Raw genomic sequence first — 19,553 nt, 5'->3', positions numbered from 1 at the left:
TAATACCGAATTGTGTCATTTGTATGTCATTTCTTTAAACCTTAGTCAGGATAGCACCATATTTCTTATCTGACAGTAATGAAAACGGGATTGTGAGGGATAGAATTACAGTGTGTTCAATGGATTCTATTTTTTTTTTTTTTAACAACATACCTATTGTTCAGCTGACGTAACATCTTTCAAAAAGTAGTCCAAAACTCCATTAAACAATTGTGAGTTCCGAAAATGACATGATCTAGGACCTTTATACAGTGCATGCCATTGAAAAGACTAGCCTTGTTTTCATTTCACGTAAAATTATATATGCCGTCTAACCTGACTAAGGTCTGTACTTGCTCCATGTGGACAGAGTAAGCCATTCATAGGTTGATTTCACTGGCAAATGTATGAGTGACTTTATGGAACATTAATGGCTCCAGCTCCAGTTATTTACTTATGTATGGAAAAGAAACTTAGACATTCTGATACATTGCCTTTTTTATGTGTTACACGGTGGGGAAAAAGTCATATTAAACAATGAAAATATAATGGATGAATTTTTTTTTTTTTGAGCGCACCATCCCTTTTAAGTTAATGATAATCTGTTGAATGTTCACTTAGTGAAAACGACCCTTTAACAGACAAAAGATTTTTGACAGATTTTCTGTGAAATCGCTTACCAATTCTGCTCTTCTCTCAACAAACATCCCAAAATTCAGAACATGCTGTTGAAAAGCAGCCATCTCTCTGAAGCTCAGTCTGTGTGTGTGTTTTGTCAGACTGCAGCAGCTGGACCAGCACTGTCAGGCCAGCTCTCTGAAGCTCACTGTCGATGTGTGTGTGTGTGTGTGTGTGTGTGTGTGTGTGTGTGTGTGTGTGTGTGTGTGTGTGTGTGTGTGTGTGTGTGTGTGTGTGTGTTTTGTCAGACTGCAGCAGCTGGACCAGCACTGTCAGGCCAGCTCTCTGAAGCTCACTGTCGGTGTGTGTGTGCGTGTGTGTGTGTGTGTGTTGTCAGACTGCAGCAGCTGGACCAGCACTGTCAGGCCAGCTCTCTGAAGCTCACTGTCGATGTGTGTGTGTGTGTGTGTGTGTGTGTGTGTGTGTGTGTGTGTGTGTTTTGTCAGACTGCAGCAGCTGGACCAGCACTGTCAGGCCAGCATTCTGAACCTCACTGTCGGTGTGTGTGTGTGTGTGTGTGTGTGTTTTGTCAGACTGCAGCAGCTGGACCAGCACTGTCAGACCAGCTCTCTGAAGCTCACTGTCGATGTGTGTGTGTGTGTGTTTTGTCAGACTGCAGCAGCTGGACCAGCACTGTCAGGCCAGTTCTCAGCAGGTTCTGCAGCTCCTCAGCAGACAGAAGCAGCTCATGCAGGAACAGGTCCAGGTCAGTCTCTGCTGCTGTAGAACTTCCATTTCACACCACTCACATTACTGTAATGCAAGTATTCTTCCCAGTATTGTAGATTCAATTATAACTAATATATTTGAATTTATATATTATTTGTAAAGTACTTACACGTCATATGCCACACTTTTCAGACATGCTGAGCCACGGAGATGCAGGTTCAAGTCAATACGTTTCAGAACTTCATCACTTTCTTTTTGTCAGAACAACACATAACATTGTATTTCCCCCCTTTTTTATTATTATTAATTTATTGTATAACGTGCCATTTAACTGTATTTTACAGAGTTATTTATAATTTCTTGTCAATAAATGATTATTGTTGTTGTCATTTATTTTATGTTTTATGCCTAATAACATCTGGCAAAGGGACTACCAATGAAAATTAGCCTTTGGGTTCATGAATGTAGATTAAAGTACACTGTCCCTTTTTGAAATTAATAGAAGAAAAAAAGATATTTCTTGTAACCTGTCCACTATCTGTCTTAATGCCATTGGAGAAAATTCAAAAACTACACACACAAAAAAACCAGCTAGGAAGATAAAACATTTCTATCATAAAACAGTTGACATGTTTTAAATGTTTCGCTATTTACATCTTACCTCACTCTCTTTTTTTTATGTTCACTCAAAAATGAAACTTCTGTCAGTAATTACTCACCGTGATGTCGCTCCAACCCATAAGATTTTCGTTTTATCTTCGGAACACAAATGAAGATCTTTTTTTTATTAAATCTGAGAGATTTCTGTTCCTCCATTGTCAGCTACGCAACTACCACTTCGATGCTTCAAAAAGTTCATATTAAAGAGATCATAAAACTATGAATTGACATGAATTGAGCTCGCCAGCATTTTTTTTTAAGTTGCCAGTCAGCGCCACCATTTTTGATCATTTTCAGAAAACTTTCATGGCCCCCAGAATATTTTGATGTATGAATATCTGAACATGCAATATATCAAAAGAAAGAACAGAGCCTTTGCTTTTAGAACAAAAACAAAAATTACATTTCATTCAGGAACGTTAGGCAGTTTTGATTTATATGCTGTTTAATCATCGTAAGGACATAAGGACAAAATAAAAATGTTAAAGATCTGGATGCTTTGTGTTAAAGCTACACTGTGTAAGATCGTCTCCCATCTAGTGGTGAAATTGTATATGACTACCAACTGAATATTACTTTCTAGCCCCTCCCATTCCGAGGGCGTTTTAACTCCTACAGTGGCCGTATTATTATAGAAAAGTATCCTGGACGTCGTTCTAGCGTTATGCACAACCATGCTTAGCCAAGCAACTCTAAAACTTCGAATTTACACAAATAGGCTGAATTACCTGTCGAATCCTTGCTCCTCATGAGCTCTTTCCGTCTTGGAAAAGCCACTCCAATATGGACTTTGGTCTTGTTGATTTGCCTGTCTCTCTTTCGCTTCCTTGGCGACTCTAGCCGCGTTTCCATTACCCAAATTGCGCAAATAGAAAATATGCGTCAATTTTGCAAAAACTCCCATTTGTCGCAAAAATATTTGTATGCACGCATGAGGTGGTTTTTCAGCTAATTTGAAAAAGAAATATTTCGCAAAACAGCAATGGAATCAGTTTTTGGCATTTACAGGTCACCTGACGTAGATGACGCGGTATGTTTGGACAGAAGACGAGATACTGGATTCTAAACCTCAAAGAAATGTCACAATCAAGACCTCCACGAAGCAGAAATAAGGGAGAAACAGCCAGGACGTCTCCTTAGATTAAAGGTCCCGTTCTTCGTGATCCCATGTTTCAAACTTTAGTTAGTGTGTAATGTTTTTGTTAGAGTATAAATAATATCTGTAAAATTATAAAGCTCAAAGTTTAATGCCAAGCGAGATATTTTATTTAACAGAAGTCGCCTACATCGAACGGCCCGTTTGGACTACATCCCTCTACTTCCTTCTTTAATGACGTCACTAGAACAGTTTTTTTTACTAACCTCCGCCCACAGGAATGCTCCCTCAACTCTACCGAAATTCGTTTATGTACTTGCGCACTTCTTATAACTTACTGTTTACTCAGCTCTTACGGTGATTTTCTGAAGTAAAACTGACGCTTCATATTTTTTGTGTGATGTACAATAAACTTTATTAAACTCATCAGTATGTTTGATCATCATTCGGACCTGGTCCGAAACAGCAGACTTGTAGGCTATTAATAAATAATGGATACAAGCAGATGACAAATACGTTATAATAACCGTAATTAAACTACTAAACTATACCTGTTCCATCTCTATACAGCACTCTGACTCTGTAGGCATTATTGTCCGACTCGAAATGAACACCGTTACTGAGAGTTTCTGATATTATCATCATTCCGTGAGATGAAATTGTCCTGAGAGACTGAGCGCGAGCTCATGAAGCTCCGCCCCCTGGGTCGTCCAGCAGCAGCTTATTTGCATTTAAAGGGCATACTCTAAAACAGCGCGTTTTTCTGAGCCCCAAAAAATTACTATTTAAACATGCTTTAAAAAATGATCTGTTGGGTATTTTGAGCTGAAACTTCACATACACACTCTGGGGACATCAGAGACTTATTTTACATCTTGTGAAAAGGGGCATAATACGGGACCTTTAATAATAATGGCCAGTGCAGTGGCTGGGATATAAACTTACCAACGTCCGTTGCCATGATTTTTGGAATGACTTATCGCGAGAGGAAAAAAATTAAGTTTTAGTCGCATAACATCGGTTAATGGAAACGCCGTCATTTCGCAATAGTTTTTTGTCAACATTTAGGAAAAAAAAGTTTTGAGCAAATCTGTAATGGAAACGCGCCTACTGTTACATGTCCTCGAGAATAGGCGTGATCCTCCATCTTCATCAGGCTTTCAAATCTGCCGGCAGTCGTGAGTAAAGAGTAATCTCCCCCTCGCATTCGTCACGGTGCCACTGAGTGAAAAAGCGCGAAAGGTGAAGCTTGAATTTCCAGGTATGTCCCTCTATGGCTAATGTATTTTCAAGATGGAGGCGCAGCATGGCTTCTGCCATTCGAGCGACTCGTTTGTATTCGGAATGGCAGATTCTGCTCTTACAGAATACTTGATTAGTTGGTGTAGTAAGTAATTACACATGAATGAGCACATATAATTTTTGAAAGAACACAGTGTGTTTTGCTAAGAATGAACTTAAAAATTACACAGTGTAGCTTTAATGAGAATTTATATTATTTCATTCAAAAAGGTAACAATGCCTTTAACAATGCAGTGGTCATAAAACAGGTTTTATGTTATTCATGCTGGATATAAATGTTTTTGAATCTTTTGATTTTGTAGTAAAATCTGACCTGGATGTGTTTCTGAGAGAGCGAAGCACACACACACACACACACACACACACACACACACGAGCGCGCGCGCAGCAGCACCACAGCAGCTGGTAGTCATGGCTGCACATCACGCTACACTAGGCGCCCACAGATGCTCATCCAGATTGCTGCTAGAGGCACGTCAGCAACAGACAGCGAATCGCAGAATGCTGACATTCGTTGGAGATTATTGCAAATGGAGTGATGCTCCGCAAAGCGCCGGCGCTTTCGGCTCTGTTAATACTACCATGCTGTTGTTTTGTTATTAGAACGAGTTAGTAATTCAGACTCTCCCTCTGGTATTTTGTCTAAGTACACCCACATGCTGCCTCGCTGACCGCCACACTGAAGCCTTCAGACCGCAAGAGAGATGATTGTACAAGGCCAATTAGAAATGAACTGAAGTAAATGAAAGCGCCATGAGATAGAAGACGACAGTGTGGTTCATTCTTCTTCTGTTGAGATGATTATAGTGGTACAGTGTTTCGTCTCTTCTGTGTCCCATTTCTCCCCAGGTGGCATGTTGAGAAAAGAATGGACACTGTGACCACGTGAGTGCATCTCCATGGTGGTCATGTGATCACTGCTGTTCCCACAAGTTTACTTAAATCATTTACACATTCCACATATCAACATAATGAAAAGTAACGATTGAAGTACTACGATAAGTTATACTGTATCTTAATGTATTTATTTTATTCATAAATATATATATATATATATATAAACTATTTAAAAATAAAAAAGTTGACTATATATATATAAAATCAACTTCATTTATTTTTTAAAACAGGGACCTTTATTATTATTTAATGTGTTTTTGTATGACAGGGACAAATTTAATATACTTTTTGTGAAGTGTAAATTCAAACATCTATAAATGATTTCCTAACATCTGAATGTTGATTGTAAATCCATCAGCGGGTTCTGAGGTGTGTTATGAATCATGAATGTTAAGTCAAACAGACACGACTCAACCCAAAGCAGATTGACAGTGCTTTATTTAAGCAGTCTGTAAGAAGGAAAATAATGTGCATCCCTATCATATACATTTACGTGTAAAAATACTAGGATGTACAGTGTACAAAAACAGTTTCTTGCAGATAAGCTTTCAACATCCACGTGGGACCTATACTGTATTCAAGGAAATCTTTTTTTAAATTATTATTTAATATGATGGATGGTATTACAGTTCTTTATTTTTATATTTTTTTCTGTGTTAATCCCTTCCATGTAAAATTCTTAACCACATGACTAGTTCTCAACATGGATCTAATGACAGAGCTAGCGAGGTCAAGAAATGTCACAAACTCTAAAGCTACATGGACATAAAATGTGTTTTTTTTTTAAAGATTTGTCTTTTGTTTTTAAATAAATACTTTACAATTCATGCTCATTCATAATACACTACCAGGAGCGCGATATAGAGAAAGTCTGTTGTAGACAGTACAAACAGTAGCAGCAGTGGCACGCTGAGGTGCGCTTAAGAGGGATGGGTCTCCGTGGGTCCCTTCCTCACACTAGTTCAGTATTCAGGGAGGAATGACTTTAGGTTGGGTCTTTATTGTCCTCTGAAACTCTTGAAGTGGTGACACTGGTACAGATCAGCTTTTCTACAACACTAGAGCATTAGGAAATCTCGGGAAACATTAGTCTGTCTGTGTCACCAGGCAAAGGTTGTGTTCTCCTGGCAGCGTTTCTCGTCTATCTGCATCCACGCTGTTACATATTACAGAGCACAATCACTCAGAAAAGTAAAGTAGCATGAGGTCTATGAGGCGCGAATCTGTGCTTTCAAGTATTTTCTTCTTTTTTTCCTGTATTTTTTTTTTTCTCCCAAAGCATGGACCTTATTTCCTTATGCTGAGCTATATAAAAAGAGCAATGGTTATGAAAGTGCTACTACAGGCAGATACAAAGCCAAGTGTTAAAATATGGAGTTACAAAAGTGTATGATTGAGTTGGCCAAAGCCAAAGGCCCTTCTGCTGTTTAAATTAAGTATTCCCAATGAACGCATTTCACATGCAAGGTACCGCCCCAATGCACAACATTCTCTGCCTCTCCATGTCTCGAGGAAAAGTCCCCCACAAGTGCATATTAAAGATAATGAAATGGATGAACAGCGTCACAGTATGATTAAATAGTCGTACAATTACAAATCAGTTTATCTAAAGTTAAAAAGCAAAAATAAAAGAGCAAACAAGGAAATACAAAATGAGTGCTTTCATCTCTCTATTCAAATTCGTAAATGTTACCTAATCGGAAAATGTAAAACAAGAAACAAAATCTTGAAAAATTTTCAAGTTATTCTCTGATAAATAAAAAAAGAAGCAAAAAAACTAAACATTCAGCAGTACAAGCCTATTAAATTATATCAGGTAGTGGCATTAATAATCTTTTCTTTCTCTCGCTCTCAAACAATAAATAAATAAAATCAGAAAAAGGAATGGGGAAAAAGGCAAGGAATGATCTAAAGTTGGAAGACAGAGAATGACACAAACGACGAATCTTCCCGCAGTACCACAGCTGTGCTATCAGAAAACATTATTGGGTTGGACATCACAGTTTTAAACACAAGAACATCCTCGAGCTCAACGGTACCATGCTACATCACACCACTGGAAAATCAACAATGCTCACAATCAATGCAGGCATTTTGGCGGAAAGCTCTGTTCGCCGGGAGGGATGTGGACAGAAACTTTCCGAATCGTCCTAACCACTCGTCATCAGTCCTTAACACACATGCAAGAAACTCCAGTTCAGACGCCTCACTATCAAACCTTATTCTACTTCACTTTTCATATACTGTCCTTCCTCATAAATCACTTCCCTCTTCATTAATGTCCCACCTTAGTATGAAAATTCTCATACAGGGGCTGCACTGGGCCACATTTCTTTCCATTCCTGCCCAAATTAAAAGAACACATTAAACGCAACAGCAACATGCACATAAGCCATCTTTACACTTCGAAAATAAACACCACAGACAGACTTTTATTGCCGAACACTATCAAGAAATGTACTGCATATATCAAATTATTACTCGATAATCTAGATATTTCCCTTTGATCTCATTTAAAGAATTCTGTCCACCTGAACTCATTCACCGCTATCCTAGCAAGCTTCAGTCAATTAAATCCTCAATCTGCAACCAGAAACATTTTCACTCATAAATGTTCAATGTTCATCGAAGAATTTGTAAGCTAATGTTTGATATGGTCGTACGGGTCCATGATGGAAGGATTCGATTTGTGTACCATAGTATTCTAGGAAGGAATGTGATCATGATATTAGATGCAGCGAAGCACGTTAACGCTCAAAATAGCATTTACAGGGTTTCTGCAGGTTTTCCAAAGGTACATTTAAGACCAAGTAATGAAAATGAGTTCTATTAGCAACACTTCAGAGTTTGGAAATGCGACTTCCAACAGATATCCATTACCTTTTAATTAATTTTACAAAAAGAGTAGATTCAATAGCTCTGCTCCAAACATGTAAATAACTTTTACTGTATCTTCTGATCACACCGCACAAAAGTGATGTTCTTCCTGTATTTTTGTCTCGTTTTCCAGTGCAACTCAACAAGGATTCTTAAATCAAGATGCATTTACTGGACAACAACTACAAAATAAGTTTATAATTAAAACAAGAACAAATATCTGCCAATGATGGGCTCAGAAAAATCATCTTAATTCAAAGGGATTTGTTCATAAAACAAGAACAAATATCTGTCAATGAGTTAAGTATAAACTCATTTAAAGACTTCATTTTACATTTGCCTCTCAAGTAAAAGCATCAAAGACCGTACCGAGGAAGATATTCATTTTTTGCAATGCAACCTTTAATGTCCTGACTCAATTATTTGAAGACTTTCTGCTTTGATTTAAGACCTTTTTAAGGCCTTCATTTGTGTAAGGGTGAATTAAGACTTTTTAAGACCCACAGAAACCCTGATTTAACTTGTCTATACCTACAATTAAACAAAATGATTCCTTGATTTTCACTCTCCTGCCTCGAAGCAACAACAAGCACGTGCAGAGTCGTGTTTAAATGCTCGAACGCAAAGCACAATGGGACGCGTGTCCTGCTCTGTTACGGACTTCACATACAGTAACCTACTGCCAGAGGACAGCTGAATGAATCAGTGTGGTCTTTTACAGCCCTTTCAGTGGTGGAAAGACAAGCAACACATTTCAACATCACTCAAGACTGCTCACAATATAGAGGAGGGTAATGAAACTCCCTTGAGAACAACACTATACTGGTGAAAAGAAAACGGTTCAGGGAAAACAAAATAAAAAAACAAACCAGGGCCTTTGCATTGACCCGTCTACATTCGTAAGCCTTTTTAGGTGCATTTGTTTCATTCAAAAAAGGAGACTTAAAAAGCACTCTTAATAAACGAGAGGACAAACAAACAAAAAGAAAAGAATAAGTTAAATTTGCTTAAATATATATATATATTTTTAAATCACTTTTTTTTTCTTTTTCTCATAACACATAAAACAGTGCTTCCTGCAATTCTTTCCATTAATGCTGGTTTTTTTATGTTATACTGTGATTGCAATATTGAGCGTTGAGTGGAAAGGGTTTCTTACAAAAAAGTTTGGGCTTTTGGGGAATTCATTCTGATCATCACTGCATAAAACATTCCACATCAGTCAAACATGCCATCTTTTCCATAAAACACCGAGACGCTTCTTCTTAGGGAGCGATATGCAAGAAATAAAGCCTTCCGTAAATACATTTATGGTCGAAATAATCTGAGGAACCATTTGTAACGGGTAGTTTTAGAGACTGCATAGCTCAGGTTCACAGGGCTTTATCTGAAGGAATACTGTTTTGTGGAATGATGAGGGGTAAAGCTAGTCCTGGTGACTGAGTTGAACACAGATATCCTCTGTGAAGCCTGAGTAAACCGTTTATGGCAGTTTTAACTTTATATAACAGTAACAAAAACAAAAGCGATTGTGTGTAGTTATACTACATGTACCCGAGAGATTGGAATCGTAAAACCCATGTGAATCTCTAGCCATGCAGTTTTATGTTTTCATCTGAACTGAACGGATGTGTCAAACAACTTGATACCAGTTCCCATTGAAAAAGGAATGAATGTGGAGCAACATCTCAAACCAAAAGAGAGAAACACAATAAATACAAAACTCCTAACAAAACAGCTAAAGTTCTCCCATCTCGACCCAACCTTTGGGCTGGAGCTGTGAGGACGTTTGAGCGGGCTGGACCTCGGTCCGACCCCACGTGCAAATTCCCATCACCCTAAATCAGGAGTTTCCATTGGTCTAGCTAAACAAATGAAAAGAACCAAGATGGACGATGGAGGGTCAACGGGGCCGGGGCTGTTAGAAGCTGAAGACCTAATTTGTTCCAGTGGTGACCTTGATGAGGATGAGGCAGTTTCGGCTGCGTGGCGCTCACTCTCTCCCGCTGGCGGAGTAGGAGAACTGGGGGAAGTGTGGCCGTCGCTCATTGTCCATGCAATCCATCCCATCTTCATCGACTGAGGAGAAGGGCACAGGGACAATCGGTCAGGAGGGGGCTAGGCTAATGTTACCGGTCATTTTCAGCCAAGCCTATGCAAATAAAATATTTTATGCAGTTAGCTGAGAAGAAAACTTTATCTGAGCCACTTTTACACTTTCCGTTGGGTCACAAAAAAGCCTGCAATATGCCAAAAAAATTGGCACCCACACACTTCCAGAAAACAAGCTGTTGAATATGAGTCTGTGGAAGTTTGCAGGCGAAAACAAGGTTGTTACTTTTATTAAAAGGGTGATGAGGACAACATTTTATTCATCCCACACATCCTAAATATCGACTAGACCTTCTATAAGCTTTGACTTTGATATTGAAAATATTACTGCCTTATTTTCACCTCACACTCTCTAAACCTATTTAATTTAGCATTCAGAAGAGTTGATTGGAAGTAGAGTAACCATTATTTGCAGCTTAAGCACAAAAACTGCTCAAAACATTTTTGATTAGCATTTCATTTAATAAATGTTTATACAGTCAAGGTCGATGATGAAAAAATGAGGGAAATTCAAAATGGTTGCTATTCTATTAGGGGGGGGATATTGGGGGGGGGGGGGGGGTCAAGTTTAAAACACATGTAATAAGTGCTTAGCATTTATGTTGGTTTACAAAAAAAAAAAAAAAAAAAAAACATTTTCAACAAGTTTACGTATTAACAGACAAAAGGTCAAGTATACACTACAGTTCTACAGTGCAGTATAAGTTTGGGGTCAGAAAGATGTTATTAATGTTTATCTCCTCTGCTCACCAATGCGGTATTTTTTTAATAAACAATACAGTCAAAAACAGTAATATTGTGAAATATTATTACAATTTAAAATAGAAGTTCTCTATTTCAATATATTATAAAATGTTATTTATTCCTTGATGGAAAAGCTGAATTTTCAGGATCATTAATCCAGTTTTCAGTGTCACGTGATCCTTCAGAAATATTTTTCATATGCTGACATATGCTGCTCAAGAAACATTTCTTATTATTATTTATATTGAAAACAGTTGTGCTGTTTAATATGTTTGCAACTGATACATTTTATTCAGGATTATTTGATAAATAAAAAGTTCAAAAGAACAGCATTTATTTGAAGTAGAAATCTTTTGTAACATCACAAATGTCTGTACTGTCACTTTTGATCAATTTGATGCAACCTTGCTGAATAAAAGTATACATTTCCAAGCCCACTCAGAATGCAGAAATCTCAGACTTCCTAAAATATGTCATTACTAAAATTCTATAAATGTAAAACATATCTTGGCTAATTTGAAAATGCTTTTCAAGCTCTGGTAACATCTTTAAATCTATTATTCTCCAGATTCTGTCCGGGTCTGTGCATGTGAGATGAAGATCAGATGAAATGTACTGAACAACTCATGAATATAACCAGATAACTTCTTCACAAACCTTCTTAAACAATATTATGTGCGAACAAAAAGTAACACCCGTAGTTTTCAGGCGATCTCGATTTGTGCCAAAAAAATATTTTCCAGTACACAGCATACCTCTCACCACTGAGAAGATAATTAATTCAGCACAATACAACATGAAGCCAGTATGTTTTCTGAATGCACTTTTATATCATTACAGAATTGCCAATGTATGCAGAGACAAACTCACATTTTTCAGGAGGGGTTATTGTAATCGTCTGAGCTGTGAACTCTTCATCGAAATATCTGGTATCTGTCTCTGACGACACCTGAGGCTTGAAGGGAGGTATCAGCTGAGGAAGGAAGAGAGGGGGATGAAGCACCTGTTTGTGCAGATCTGACACTGCATAGAGTGTGGCGAGCTGGAGGGCTCAATCTAACGCCTCTGAACCGCACCTCCTCTGCCAGCCATTGTGTTATTTGAGAAGGCAGTTTAAGTGACAGTGACCTATTATAACATTGAGTCACACATAACCTCTGTTTTAACTATTAACTATTTAACTATTTAATTTCATGTTTAATGTTTGTCCATTAAAAAGTTTTACACAAAGAAATGAATAGCACATGTTTTTAAAAACAAAGCATGAAATAAGAAAGAAAATCAAATTATGACATATAAAACCCAATTCTGAGATATAGGGCCCTATTTTATCTAAGCGCATGGTCTAAAGTGCACAGCGCAAGGGGTCTGAATCCACTTTGGCTAGTTTAACGACAGGAAAAATGGTCGGCGCGCCCGGCACATGGCCTAAAAGGGTTGTCCCTATTCTCTTAATGAGTGTTTTGGGCGTAACGTGCAATAAAACAATCAGAGTCTCATCTCCCATTCCCTTTAAAAGCCAGTTGCGCTTGCGCCATGGTGGATTCGCTATTTACATGGTCGAATTTGCAAGCGGAAAAACTGAATGCTTCTCTAGTGAGGAAACAGATCTACGGGATCTAAACCATCTACGGGACAAAGTGTACACGCGTTGTGCATCCACCTATAGGTGCATATTACTAACGCGCTCTTTAAATACCCCAAAAAATTATTGTTGCGCCATTGACTTTAGACGAGGTTTCAATTGGTCAATGGCGCAGTCTATTTCAGTTGCCTCAAAATAGCAAAGCGTCATCAATCCGGCTGAACACACTTCGTTTTCAGACCAGCACGTCCCATGGGCGCAAATGCATTTGCTATTTAAACAACGTGGCGCAGTATGTGAAAATGATAACTGCGTCGGGCTGAAACTAGCAAAAAAACACTTGCCTGACGCTGTATTGCACCGGGTGTATGATGGGGCCCATAAAGTCAAAATTACAACAACAAAAAAGTTGCAATTAAAAGGAAAAAAAAAAAAATCTTAATATTTTTTTACTGTAATGCAGAGGTGGACTTCAATATCCAGCACAACGTAAAAACACTGAGTGCATCTTTATGTGTAGTGGGGAATGCAGGACAGCATAAATTCAAAGTTACCTTTTTGTCATAGACATCCTGCCAGTCAATTCCAGTAAAGAAACTATGTCGCATAATTTCCTTAGCATCATCCGGACCTCCACCAAGTCTGACAGAAAAAAATAAAGGAAAGGATATGTATTTAGTATCTAAATGTATCTAAATAAGTGAAATATAGAAAAAACAGTTGAAATGTATCAAGAAATCATTGTGATGAATCTGGGTTTCTGGGTTAGATCAGGTCTGCGGTTTGTACCTCTTATTGGGATCTTTGATGAGCAGACCTGACAGCAGGGACTTGGCATCAGCAGAAAGCGTCCTAGGGAACTTGATGTCCTCCATTAGAATGAGCTCGAAGAGCTTCTCATGGTCCTGATTGTAGAAAGGCAGTCGGCCACACATCATCTCATACATGACCACACCAAGACCCCACCAGTCCACCGCACGACCGTAATCATTGTCCTCCAGAACCTGAAGACAAACACACACATACACAGACATTCCTGCATGAAAGCATTCATGATCGCCCCTCAAAATATCAAAGGTGGACCCCAAAATGTATCAGGACTCAAGAAAGAAATCTCAGAGAGAAAATTGCATTATTGAATGTTAAATGCGTTAAAGGGTTCACCTGTTTAACATTTATCATGGATAGAAACTCAAAAGGCTTTTAAAAATTTGACCAAAAGTGGACCATTGCTGTGGAAGATTCGGATCTTAAGAACTGTCTCCCTTTTAACTCTTGAGTGTGAATTTGAATTGAATTGGCCACACCCCACAGAAGCTGAATTGGAATTTCAATGACAGAAAGAGGAATTTGCATTTGGAATAAATTTAACACAGGTAATGCATTCTAAAATCCATCCATCCACCCATCCATCCGTCCATCCATCCGTCCGTCCATCCATCCATCCATCCATCTGTATATCCCTCATCCACCCACCTATCTATCCATCCATCCATCCATCCATCCATCCATCCATCCATATGTATATCCCTCATCCACCCACCTATCTATCTGTCTGTCTATCTATCTATCTATCCACCCATCCATCCACCCACCCATCCATCCATCCATCTGTATATCCCTCATCCACCCACCTATCTATCTATCTATCCATCCATCCATCCGTCCGTCATCCACCCACCTGTATATCCATCCACCCATCCATCTATGTATCTATCTATCGGCCCATCCATCTGTCAATCATTCTATATATCTATCAGACCATCCATCCGTCCGTCCATGTAACATAACATTGAATCAATTTCATGTCCATAACAGTCATTACAACTGAGAGTTTCAAAATGAATGGCAGTTATGAACAACTGCTAATATATGAATATGAGTAGATGATAATGGCAGCACTTCACACACTCTTATTGTAGTGCTTCTCATCACCAAAATCATATCAGCGCAAGCCAGCTCTATCTCTCTGGCCCATCAGCTCTAGACTGATAAAAGCAACTGAATGTTCATTCTGCACCAGTGTATCGGGTCAAAGGTCCAGCACAGGATACAGTTGGAACCTGGAAGCACAGTCCTAAAAGCCTGATATCGTTGGATCAAAGCTGTGCTTTTGGGCAAGCATCCCGGGCCCCAATTACCGAGGATGCTCATACACACCTTACCGGTAGCTCTTAAAGTCTAGGTGGCAGAAACAAGGTGGCTGGAGTTAGTGTGCGATGGAGAAGAGCTCTTCAGAGCAGAGAGTCGTGATTAATACGTCTGACTAATGACAAGGCTGGCTGGCACTAAGCCAGTTAACCATATGCTCAGAGTGGTGTTATAATGATGTCTCCTTTCTGATCTTTAAAAACAGGCAGACCTGCATGAGTCAACAGCAGCTTTCATTACTCCGTCTGATTAGGGAGCACAATATGAACGTCCATGTGTGGAAGCAGCGCTAACAACCTCCATACAGTGAGATGGGTGTATATGAATATGCCATATATTAATGTCAGATCAAATGTGCTGAATGGTACATGGCACATTGTGTGTTTTAAACTACACTACCGTTCAAAAGTTTGGGATCAGTAAGAAATGAATACTTTTCTTTAACGGTTAAGAAATTGTATTTAAAAAAGGTGACGGTAAAGACATTTATAATGTTACAAAAGATCTCCATTTCAAATAAATGGTGTTCTTTTGAAATTTCTATTGATCAAAGAAACCTGAAAATATACAGAAAATATTAAGCAAAAATATTAAGTAGCACAACTGCTTTCAACATTAATAATAAGAAGAATGTTTTTTGAACAGCAAATCAGCATATGATAATGATTTCTGAAGGATTATTGTGACACTGAAGACTGGAGTAATGATGCTGAAAATTCATCTTTGCCATCACTGGAATTAATGACACTTTAAACATATATATATATTCAAATAGAATAGTTATTTTAAATTGTGACAATATTTCACAATATTACTGTTTTTACAGTAGTTTAATCAAATAAATGCAGTCTTGGTTAGCATAAAAAACTTTTCAAAAACGAATTTTACCGACCTCAAACTTTTGAACAGAAGTGTATGTTACTTAGTGGAATAAATAAATGTCATATCAAACGTGCTGAAAAGTACAGTTACATTGTGCAATGTTTGATTTCAACTATATTACATGGTGGAAAATTATTATTATTATTCATTATTAATTGAATTATTTAATGAACATGGGCATCTTTCATCATATTTCGGTAGCAGCTGCTTAATACAGTGAATTACATTGACTTTTTTACCCAGTTAAGAGTGCTTTTCATAAAAGTAATTGCTTTAATTGTGAGAGTGAGTTAAAGTGTGTTCGAATTACACAGACAGAATGGGTGTGTTTGTGCACGTCTATGCGAAGACAGGACAGGACTGTGTGTTCTGGAAGCAAACAGGAGCACAAGCACTGTTCGTGTGTGTGTTGCACGTATGGCCGGATTGTGCTGTTTGTCCTGGGAGTGTACGTGAGCAGCTCGGCTGCAGGCGGGGATGCGATTAATGCACACAGAGCCAGTTGGGGTCTCCCTGTTCCAGAGCCACAGGCGAGTAGGAGCGGCCGCAGGGGAGGAACAGGCCCCTGCTCGGACAGCCATGTGGCAGGGCTGCTGCTCCCAGGACTGGGCCCTTGGCAAGACTGGACGGGGAGGGATGGGACAGAGAGCCTGTGGCTCCACCAGCCCAGTTCCCCAGCAGGGCAGTGGAACAGACAGCTTCCATGAGCTTATCCCACTTTGGCCGGGCTACACGAAGACGCTTGCGCATATGCACAGAGATGGGTGTGCAAAGTGCATACAAATGTATGCACACATACTGTAAACACGCACAGATCACGGTATCCACGCTTACCTGCTGCTATGCACCTGTACGCATCCCACAAGACGACGAGCGCCAGCCACACCTGCATGCTGACAAACGCACGTCCTGTAGGCTCATTTAGATAAAACTAATGTGCTCTGAATCACACCTGGAAACCGAGGATATGTTTTATTGGTTGCAAACATGCTGCAGAAGCGCTGTAATTACTAAATGCTGAAGATGTGACAGATGAGAACTCGATGACAGATGACATAGAGCTTGTGAAAACCATCCGCTATTAGAGAAGTATTTCTGTAAATGTATCTTCATTCATTCTCATTAACACTTAAAACATTTGGCGAGGGCCAAATTTAAGCGAAACTATTCCAATTTTACTTCTGTAACCCTAAAAGAAAATATTTTTTTTCCTCAAAATATCTTTCACACTCTCTCTCTCTTTCTTCTCTCTCTCTCTCTCTCTCTCTCTTTAATCCCCCTCTACTTTGCATCTCCAGAACTTGGCTCAGGCTGTGCTCTGTTATTTTTACACCAGTACGGCAGTATAGATTTCCAGGTTTCCCAGCCACCTTCTTCCAACCTTCCCCATCTGCCACCATCTGCCTCTGTTTAGCATGTACTTTTTTGTGCAATCACATACTCTTGTGAAAAATAACCAACACTCAAATCATCTCCTGGCACAGCGGCCAGGCTGAGCAAAACAAAATGTTGCGCCAAATTGTCTTCCGTACTTTTTCGAGTGGAATCTATATCCCCCTTCACTCCCGCTGCCGCCCCCTGCCCGCTCCCCCCTCCTGTCTATAAATATGGATTTAGCCACTGCAATCTGGGCACCGTGAACACCTCTGGTTGGACAGAAGGTTGAACAGCTAACTACTGTTCAAAGGAAATAAAAGTCATACTTATTTTTGCTATTTATTTATTTTTAACAGGGTGTGCATTTATTACTAATAAAAATATCTAACACTTATGACATTTTCTATGAGGCCTATATACATATAATGGAGTGGAATTGTATAATATATTAATATAATATTTATTTACACTACCTTTCAAAGATGTTTTTGTAAGAAAAAAAATTAAATGTTTGAACTTTCTATTCATCAAAGAATCCTGAAAAAAATCATTTATTGTATTTTGATCAAATAAATGCAGCCTTGGTGAGTATAAGACAAAGTGTATTTATATGTATTCTTAATATATATACACATACATATACATACACACACACACACACACACACACACACACACACATGTATATATAGTTAAACAATTTTTTAAAGATCGAACTGGTAAAAAGTGTATTACAAATTGATATATATATATATTTGTAATACACTTTTTATCAGTAAAAAAAGAATAGCAAGTATAGTTATAATACATTACAATACTTTCCTCCTTGCACATTTAAAAGTGTGATTATGACATAAAAACATGAAATGACATAACGTCAATTTGTTTGCCAGATGTTTTAAACCATTGTATTGTTTAAAGCAGCAATTATGAAAAGATAAATATTACAATGTAGTATACAGTGGTTACAATTATTTTTAAGAGCATGCAACTGATTTTATTGCAAGTGAGCCATTATGAATGCATTAGGAACAATGCAATACTAATAATGTATCTTATAGAGGCATCTCAGAAGCTTCTAGAGCCTAAACAGTTCATTAATTTTCAGTTCGGTGTACTGTAGGGTGCTCCTGATCATTATCAAAGGTATCTTTCAACTGAACAAGCTTTGCAATTTAGTTCAATTTCACTGTAGTTTAACCCCTTACAACCTGAAGGTATTTTCAATGATTTCATGAAGAAGTGGTATTCTTAAAAGTAAACCGTATACAGAACGTGGCGCAAATTCTGTATTTGTATTCTGCTAGTTGAGCTATTTTTAACGATATATGACAAAAGACTGATCAGTTATATATTATACTTTTACAGATCACATTTTCAAGTAAAGCAGACATTTTTACATTGCTATGAAAATGGTGCGCCTTGAATATTTCAGCAAATAAAAAATAAAAACCTCTTAAGAGTTCCTTATATTCACTGTAATACCAAACTACTAAGATTTTTTAAATTACACCTATTTTGTGTTGGTTAAAAAAAGCAAGTGGTTACAGAGTAATATGATGATAACTTAGCAATGGTCTCCTGTACCGGGCCGCTTTGTGACCAAGTGTGGGGAAAAACACACAAGATTCATTCATTCATTTCACAAAACGAACAACTATACAAATTGCCAACTCTGAAGGCTTTGATGCAAATACAGTCATTGTTTTTGTCTCGCTGTAACGTGTCTGTCAACTAGCCTGAAAATCCAGACCTAAATCTGAAAGATTAATGGTCTGGCATCGACTAATGAAAATCGCCCAGCTCGAGGGGCGGCACCAAGCATGCATTTGAAAATCTCACTGCACGCAATTGGATAACACTACGACCAATCACAACAATAAGCCCCATACGCTTAGCTACCAGCAGAGCTAACTGGTAGATTAGACTCTTGCTGTTTCCGGTCGGCAAAACAGCAAAAATGCCCTTCTTGCAAAGGAACGATTTGAGCGCCGTCTTCTGTTCCTCTTTTAGATAAAAAGCCAAGTCTAACTCGTTCGTTGTAGCGGCCAAAGCCGTTTCAAACAACTGGTGTTCATCCATTAGCCATCTTGCAAAGTTTACTAATGACTTCGACGTCACAGCGCTGTCGTCATCAGTTTAGCTCGCCTCTGGCCCAGCTAAATCAGATAACCCGATGTGATTGGTGAAGCTCGGATACAAGAGCATATTTAATGAGCATCATTACTCGACTTACTCGATTACTCGAGGCCAGAGTAAACTCGCCGAGCAAATTCAACTTGTGCTCTCGCGAGAACTCTGGATTTCCAGAGTATCTATCTGTCAACAACAAATAAACTAATGACTAAAGCTGCAAGATATAATGCAAACTAAATAATAAATTATGATTGTATTTTAACAAGATATTGTAATTAGTGCTTTCAAGCGGATAAAAGTTTCCGAAAATGCATCTAAAGTGGCATTTACTGTAGGTATATTTACACAGTCCGTTTATGAATGCAGTGGAATGAATGCAGTCAATATTGCATAAATAATGCTATGGGAT

At 38.4% G+C, this 19,553-nt stretch overlaps 2 protein-coding genes across 4 annotated transcripts in view; one reads left to right on the top strand and one right to left on the bottom strand.

Moving 5' to 3' along the window:
* sdccag8 (SHH signaling and ciliogenesis regulator sdccag8) overlaps window positions 1-1,715 on the top strand; it is a 41,174-nt gene extending 39,459 nt beyond the window's left edge. Inside the window, exons 18-19 of the mRNA XM_082154367.1 lie at window positions 1,270-1,363; window positions 1,519-1,715. Coding sequence (XP_082010493.1) covers window positions 1,270-1,363; window positions 1,519-1,527 — 103 coding nt within the window. The 3' untranslated portion in view covers window positions 1,528-1,715. The remainder of the gene's footprint in view (window positions 1-1,269; window positions 1,364-1,518) is intronic.
* A 3,986-nt stretch (window positions 1,716-5,701) lies between these two features.
* Window positions 5,702-19,553, bottom strand: part of akt3a (v-akt murine thymoma viral oncogene homolog 3a) — an 89,183-nt gene continuing 75,331 nt past the window's right edge. For 2 of the 3 annotated variants that reach the window (XM_082153125.1, XM_082153126.1), the window contains 4 exons: window positions 13,389-13,603; window positions 13,154-13,241; window positions 11,885-11,987; window positions 5,702-10,237 (listed from right to left, as the gene is read on the bottom strand). In XM_082153125.1, coding sequence (XP_082009251.1) covers window positions 10,152-10,237; window positions 11,885-11,987; window positions 13,154-13,241; window positions 13,389-13,603 — 492 coding nt within the window. In that variant the 3' untranslated portion in view covers window positions 5,702-10,151. The remainder of the gene's footprint in view (window positions 10,238-11,884; window positions 11,988-13,153; window positions 13,242-13,388; window positions 13,604-19,553) is intronic. The other variant, XR_014201373.1, reaches the window with a different exon arrangement.

Source organism: Leuciscus leuciscus (genome assembly GCF_965113295.1).
Source record: "Leuciscus leuciscus genome assembly, chromosome: 22".
NCBI classification, from domain to species: Eukaryota; Metazoa; Chordata; class Actinopteri; order Cypriniformes; family Leuciscidae; genus Leuciscus; species Leuciscus leuciscus.
Note: the sequence above shows the minus strand (reverse complement) of the source record. Positions and strands in the feature narration are given on the sequence as shown.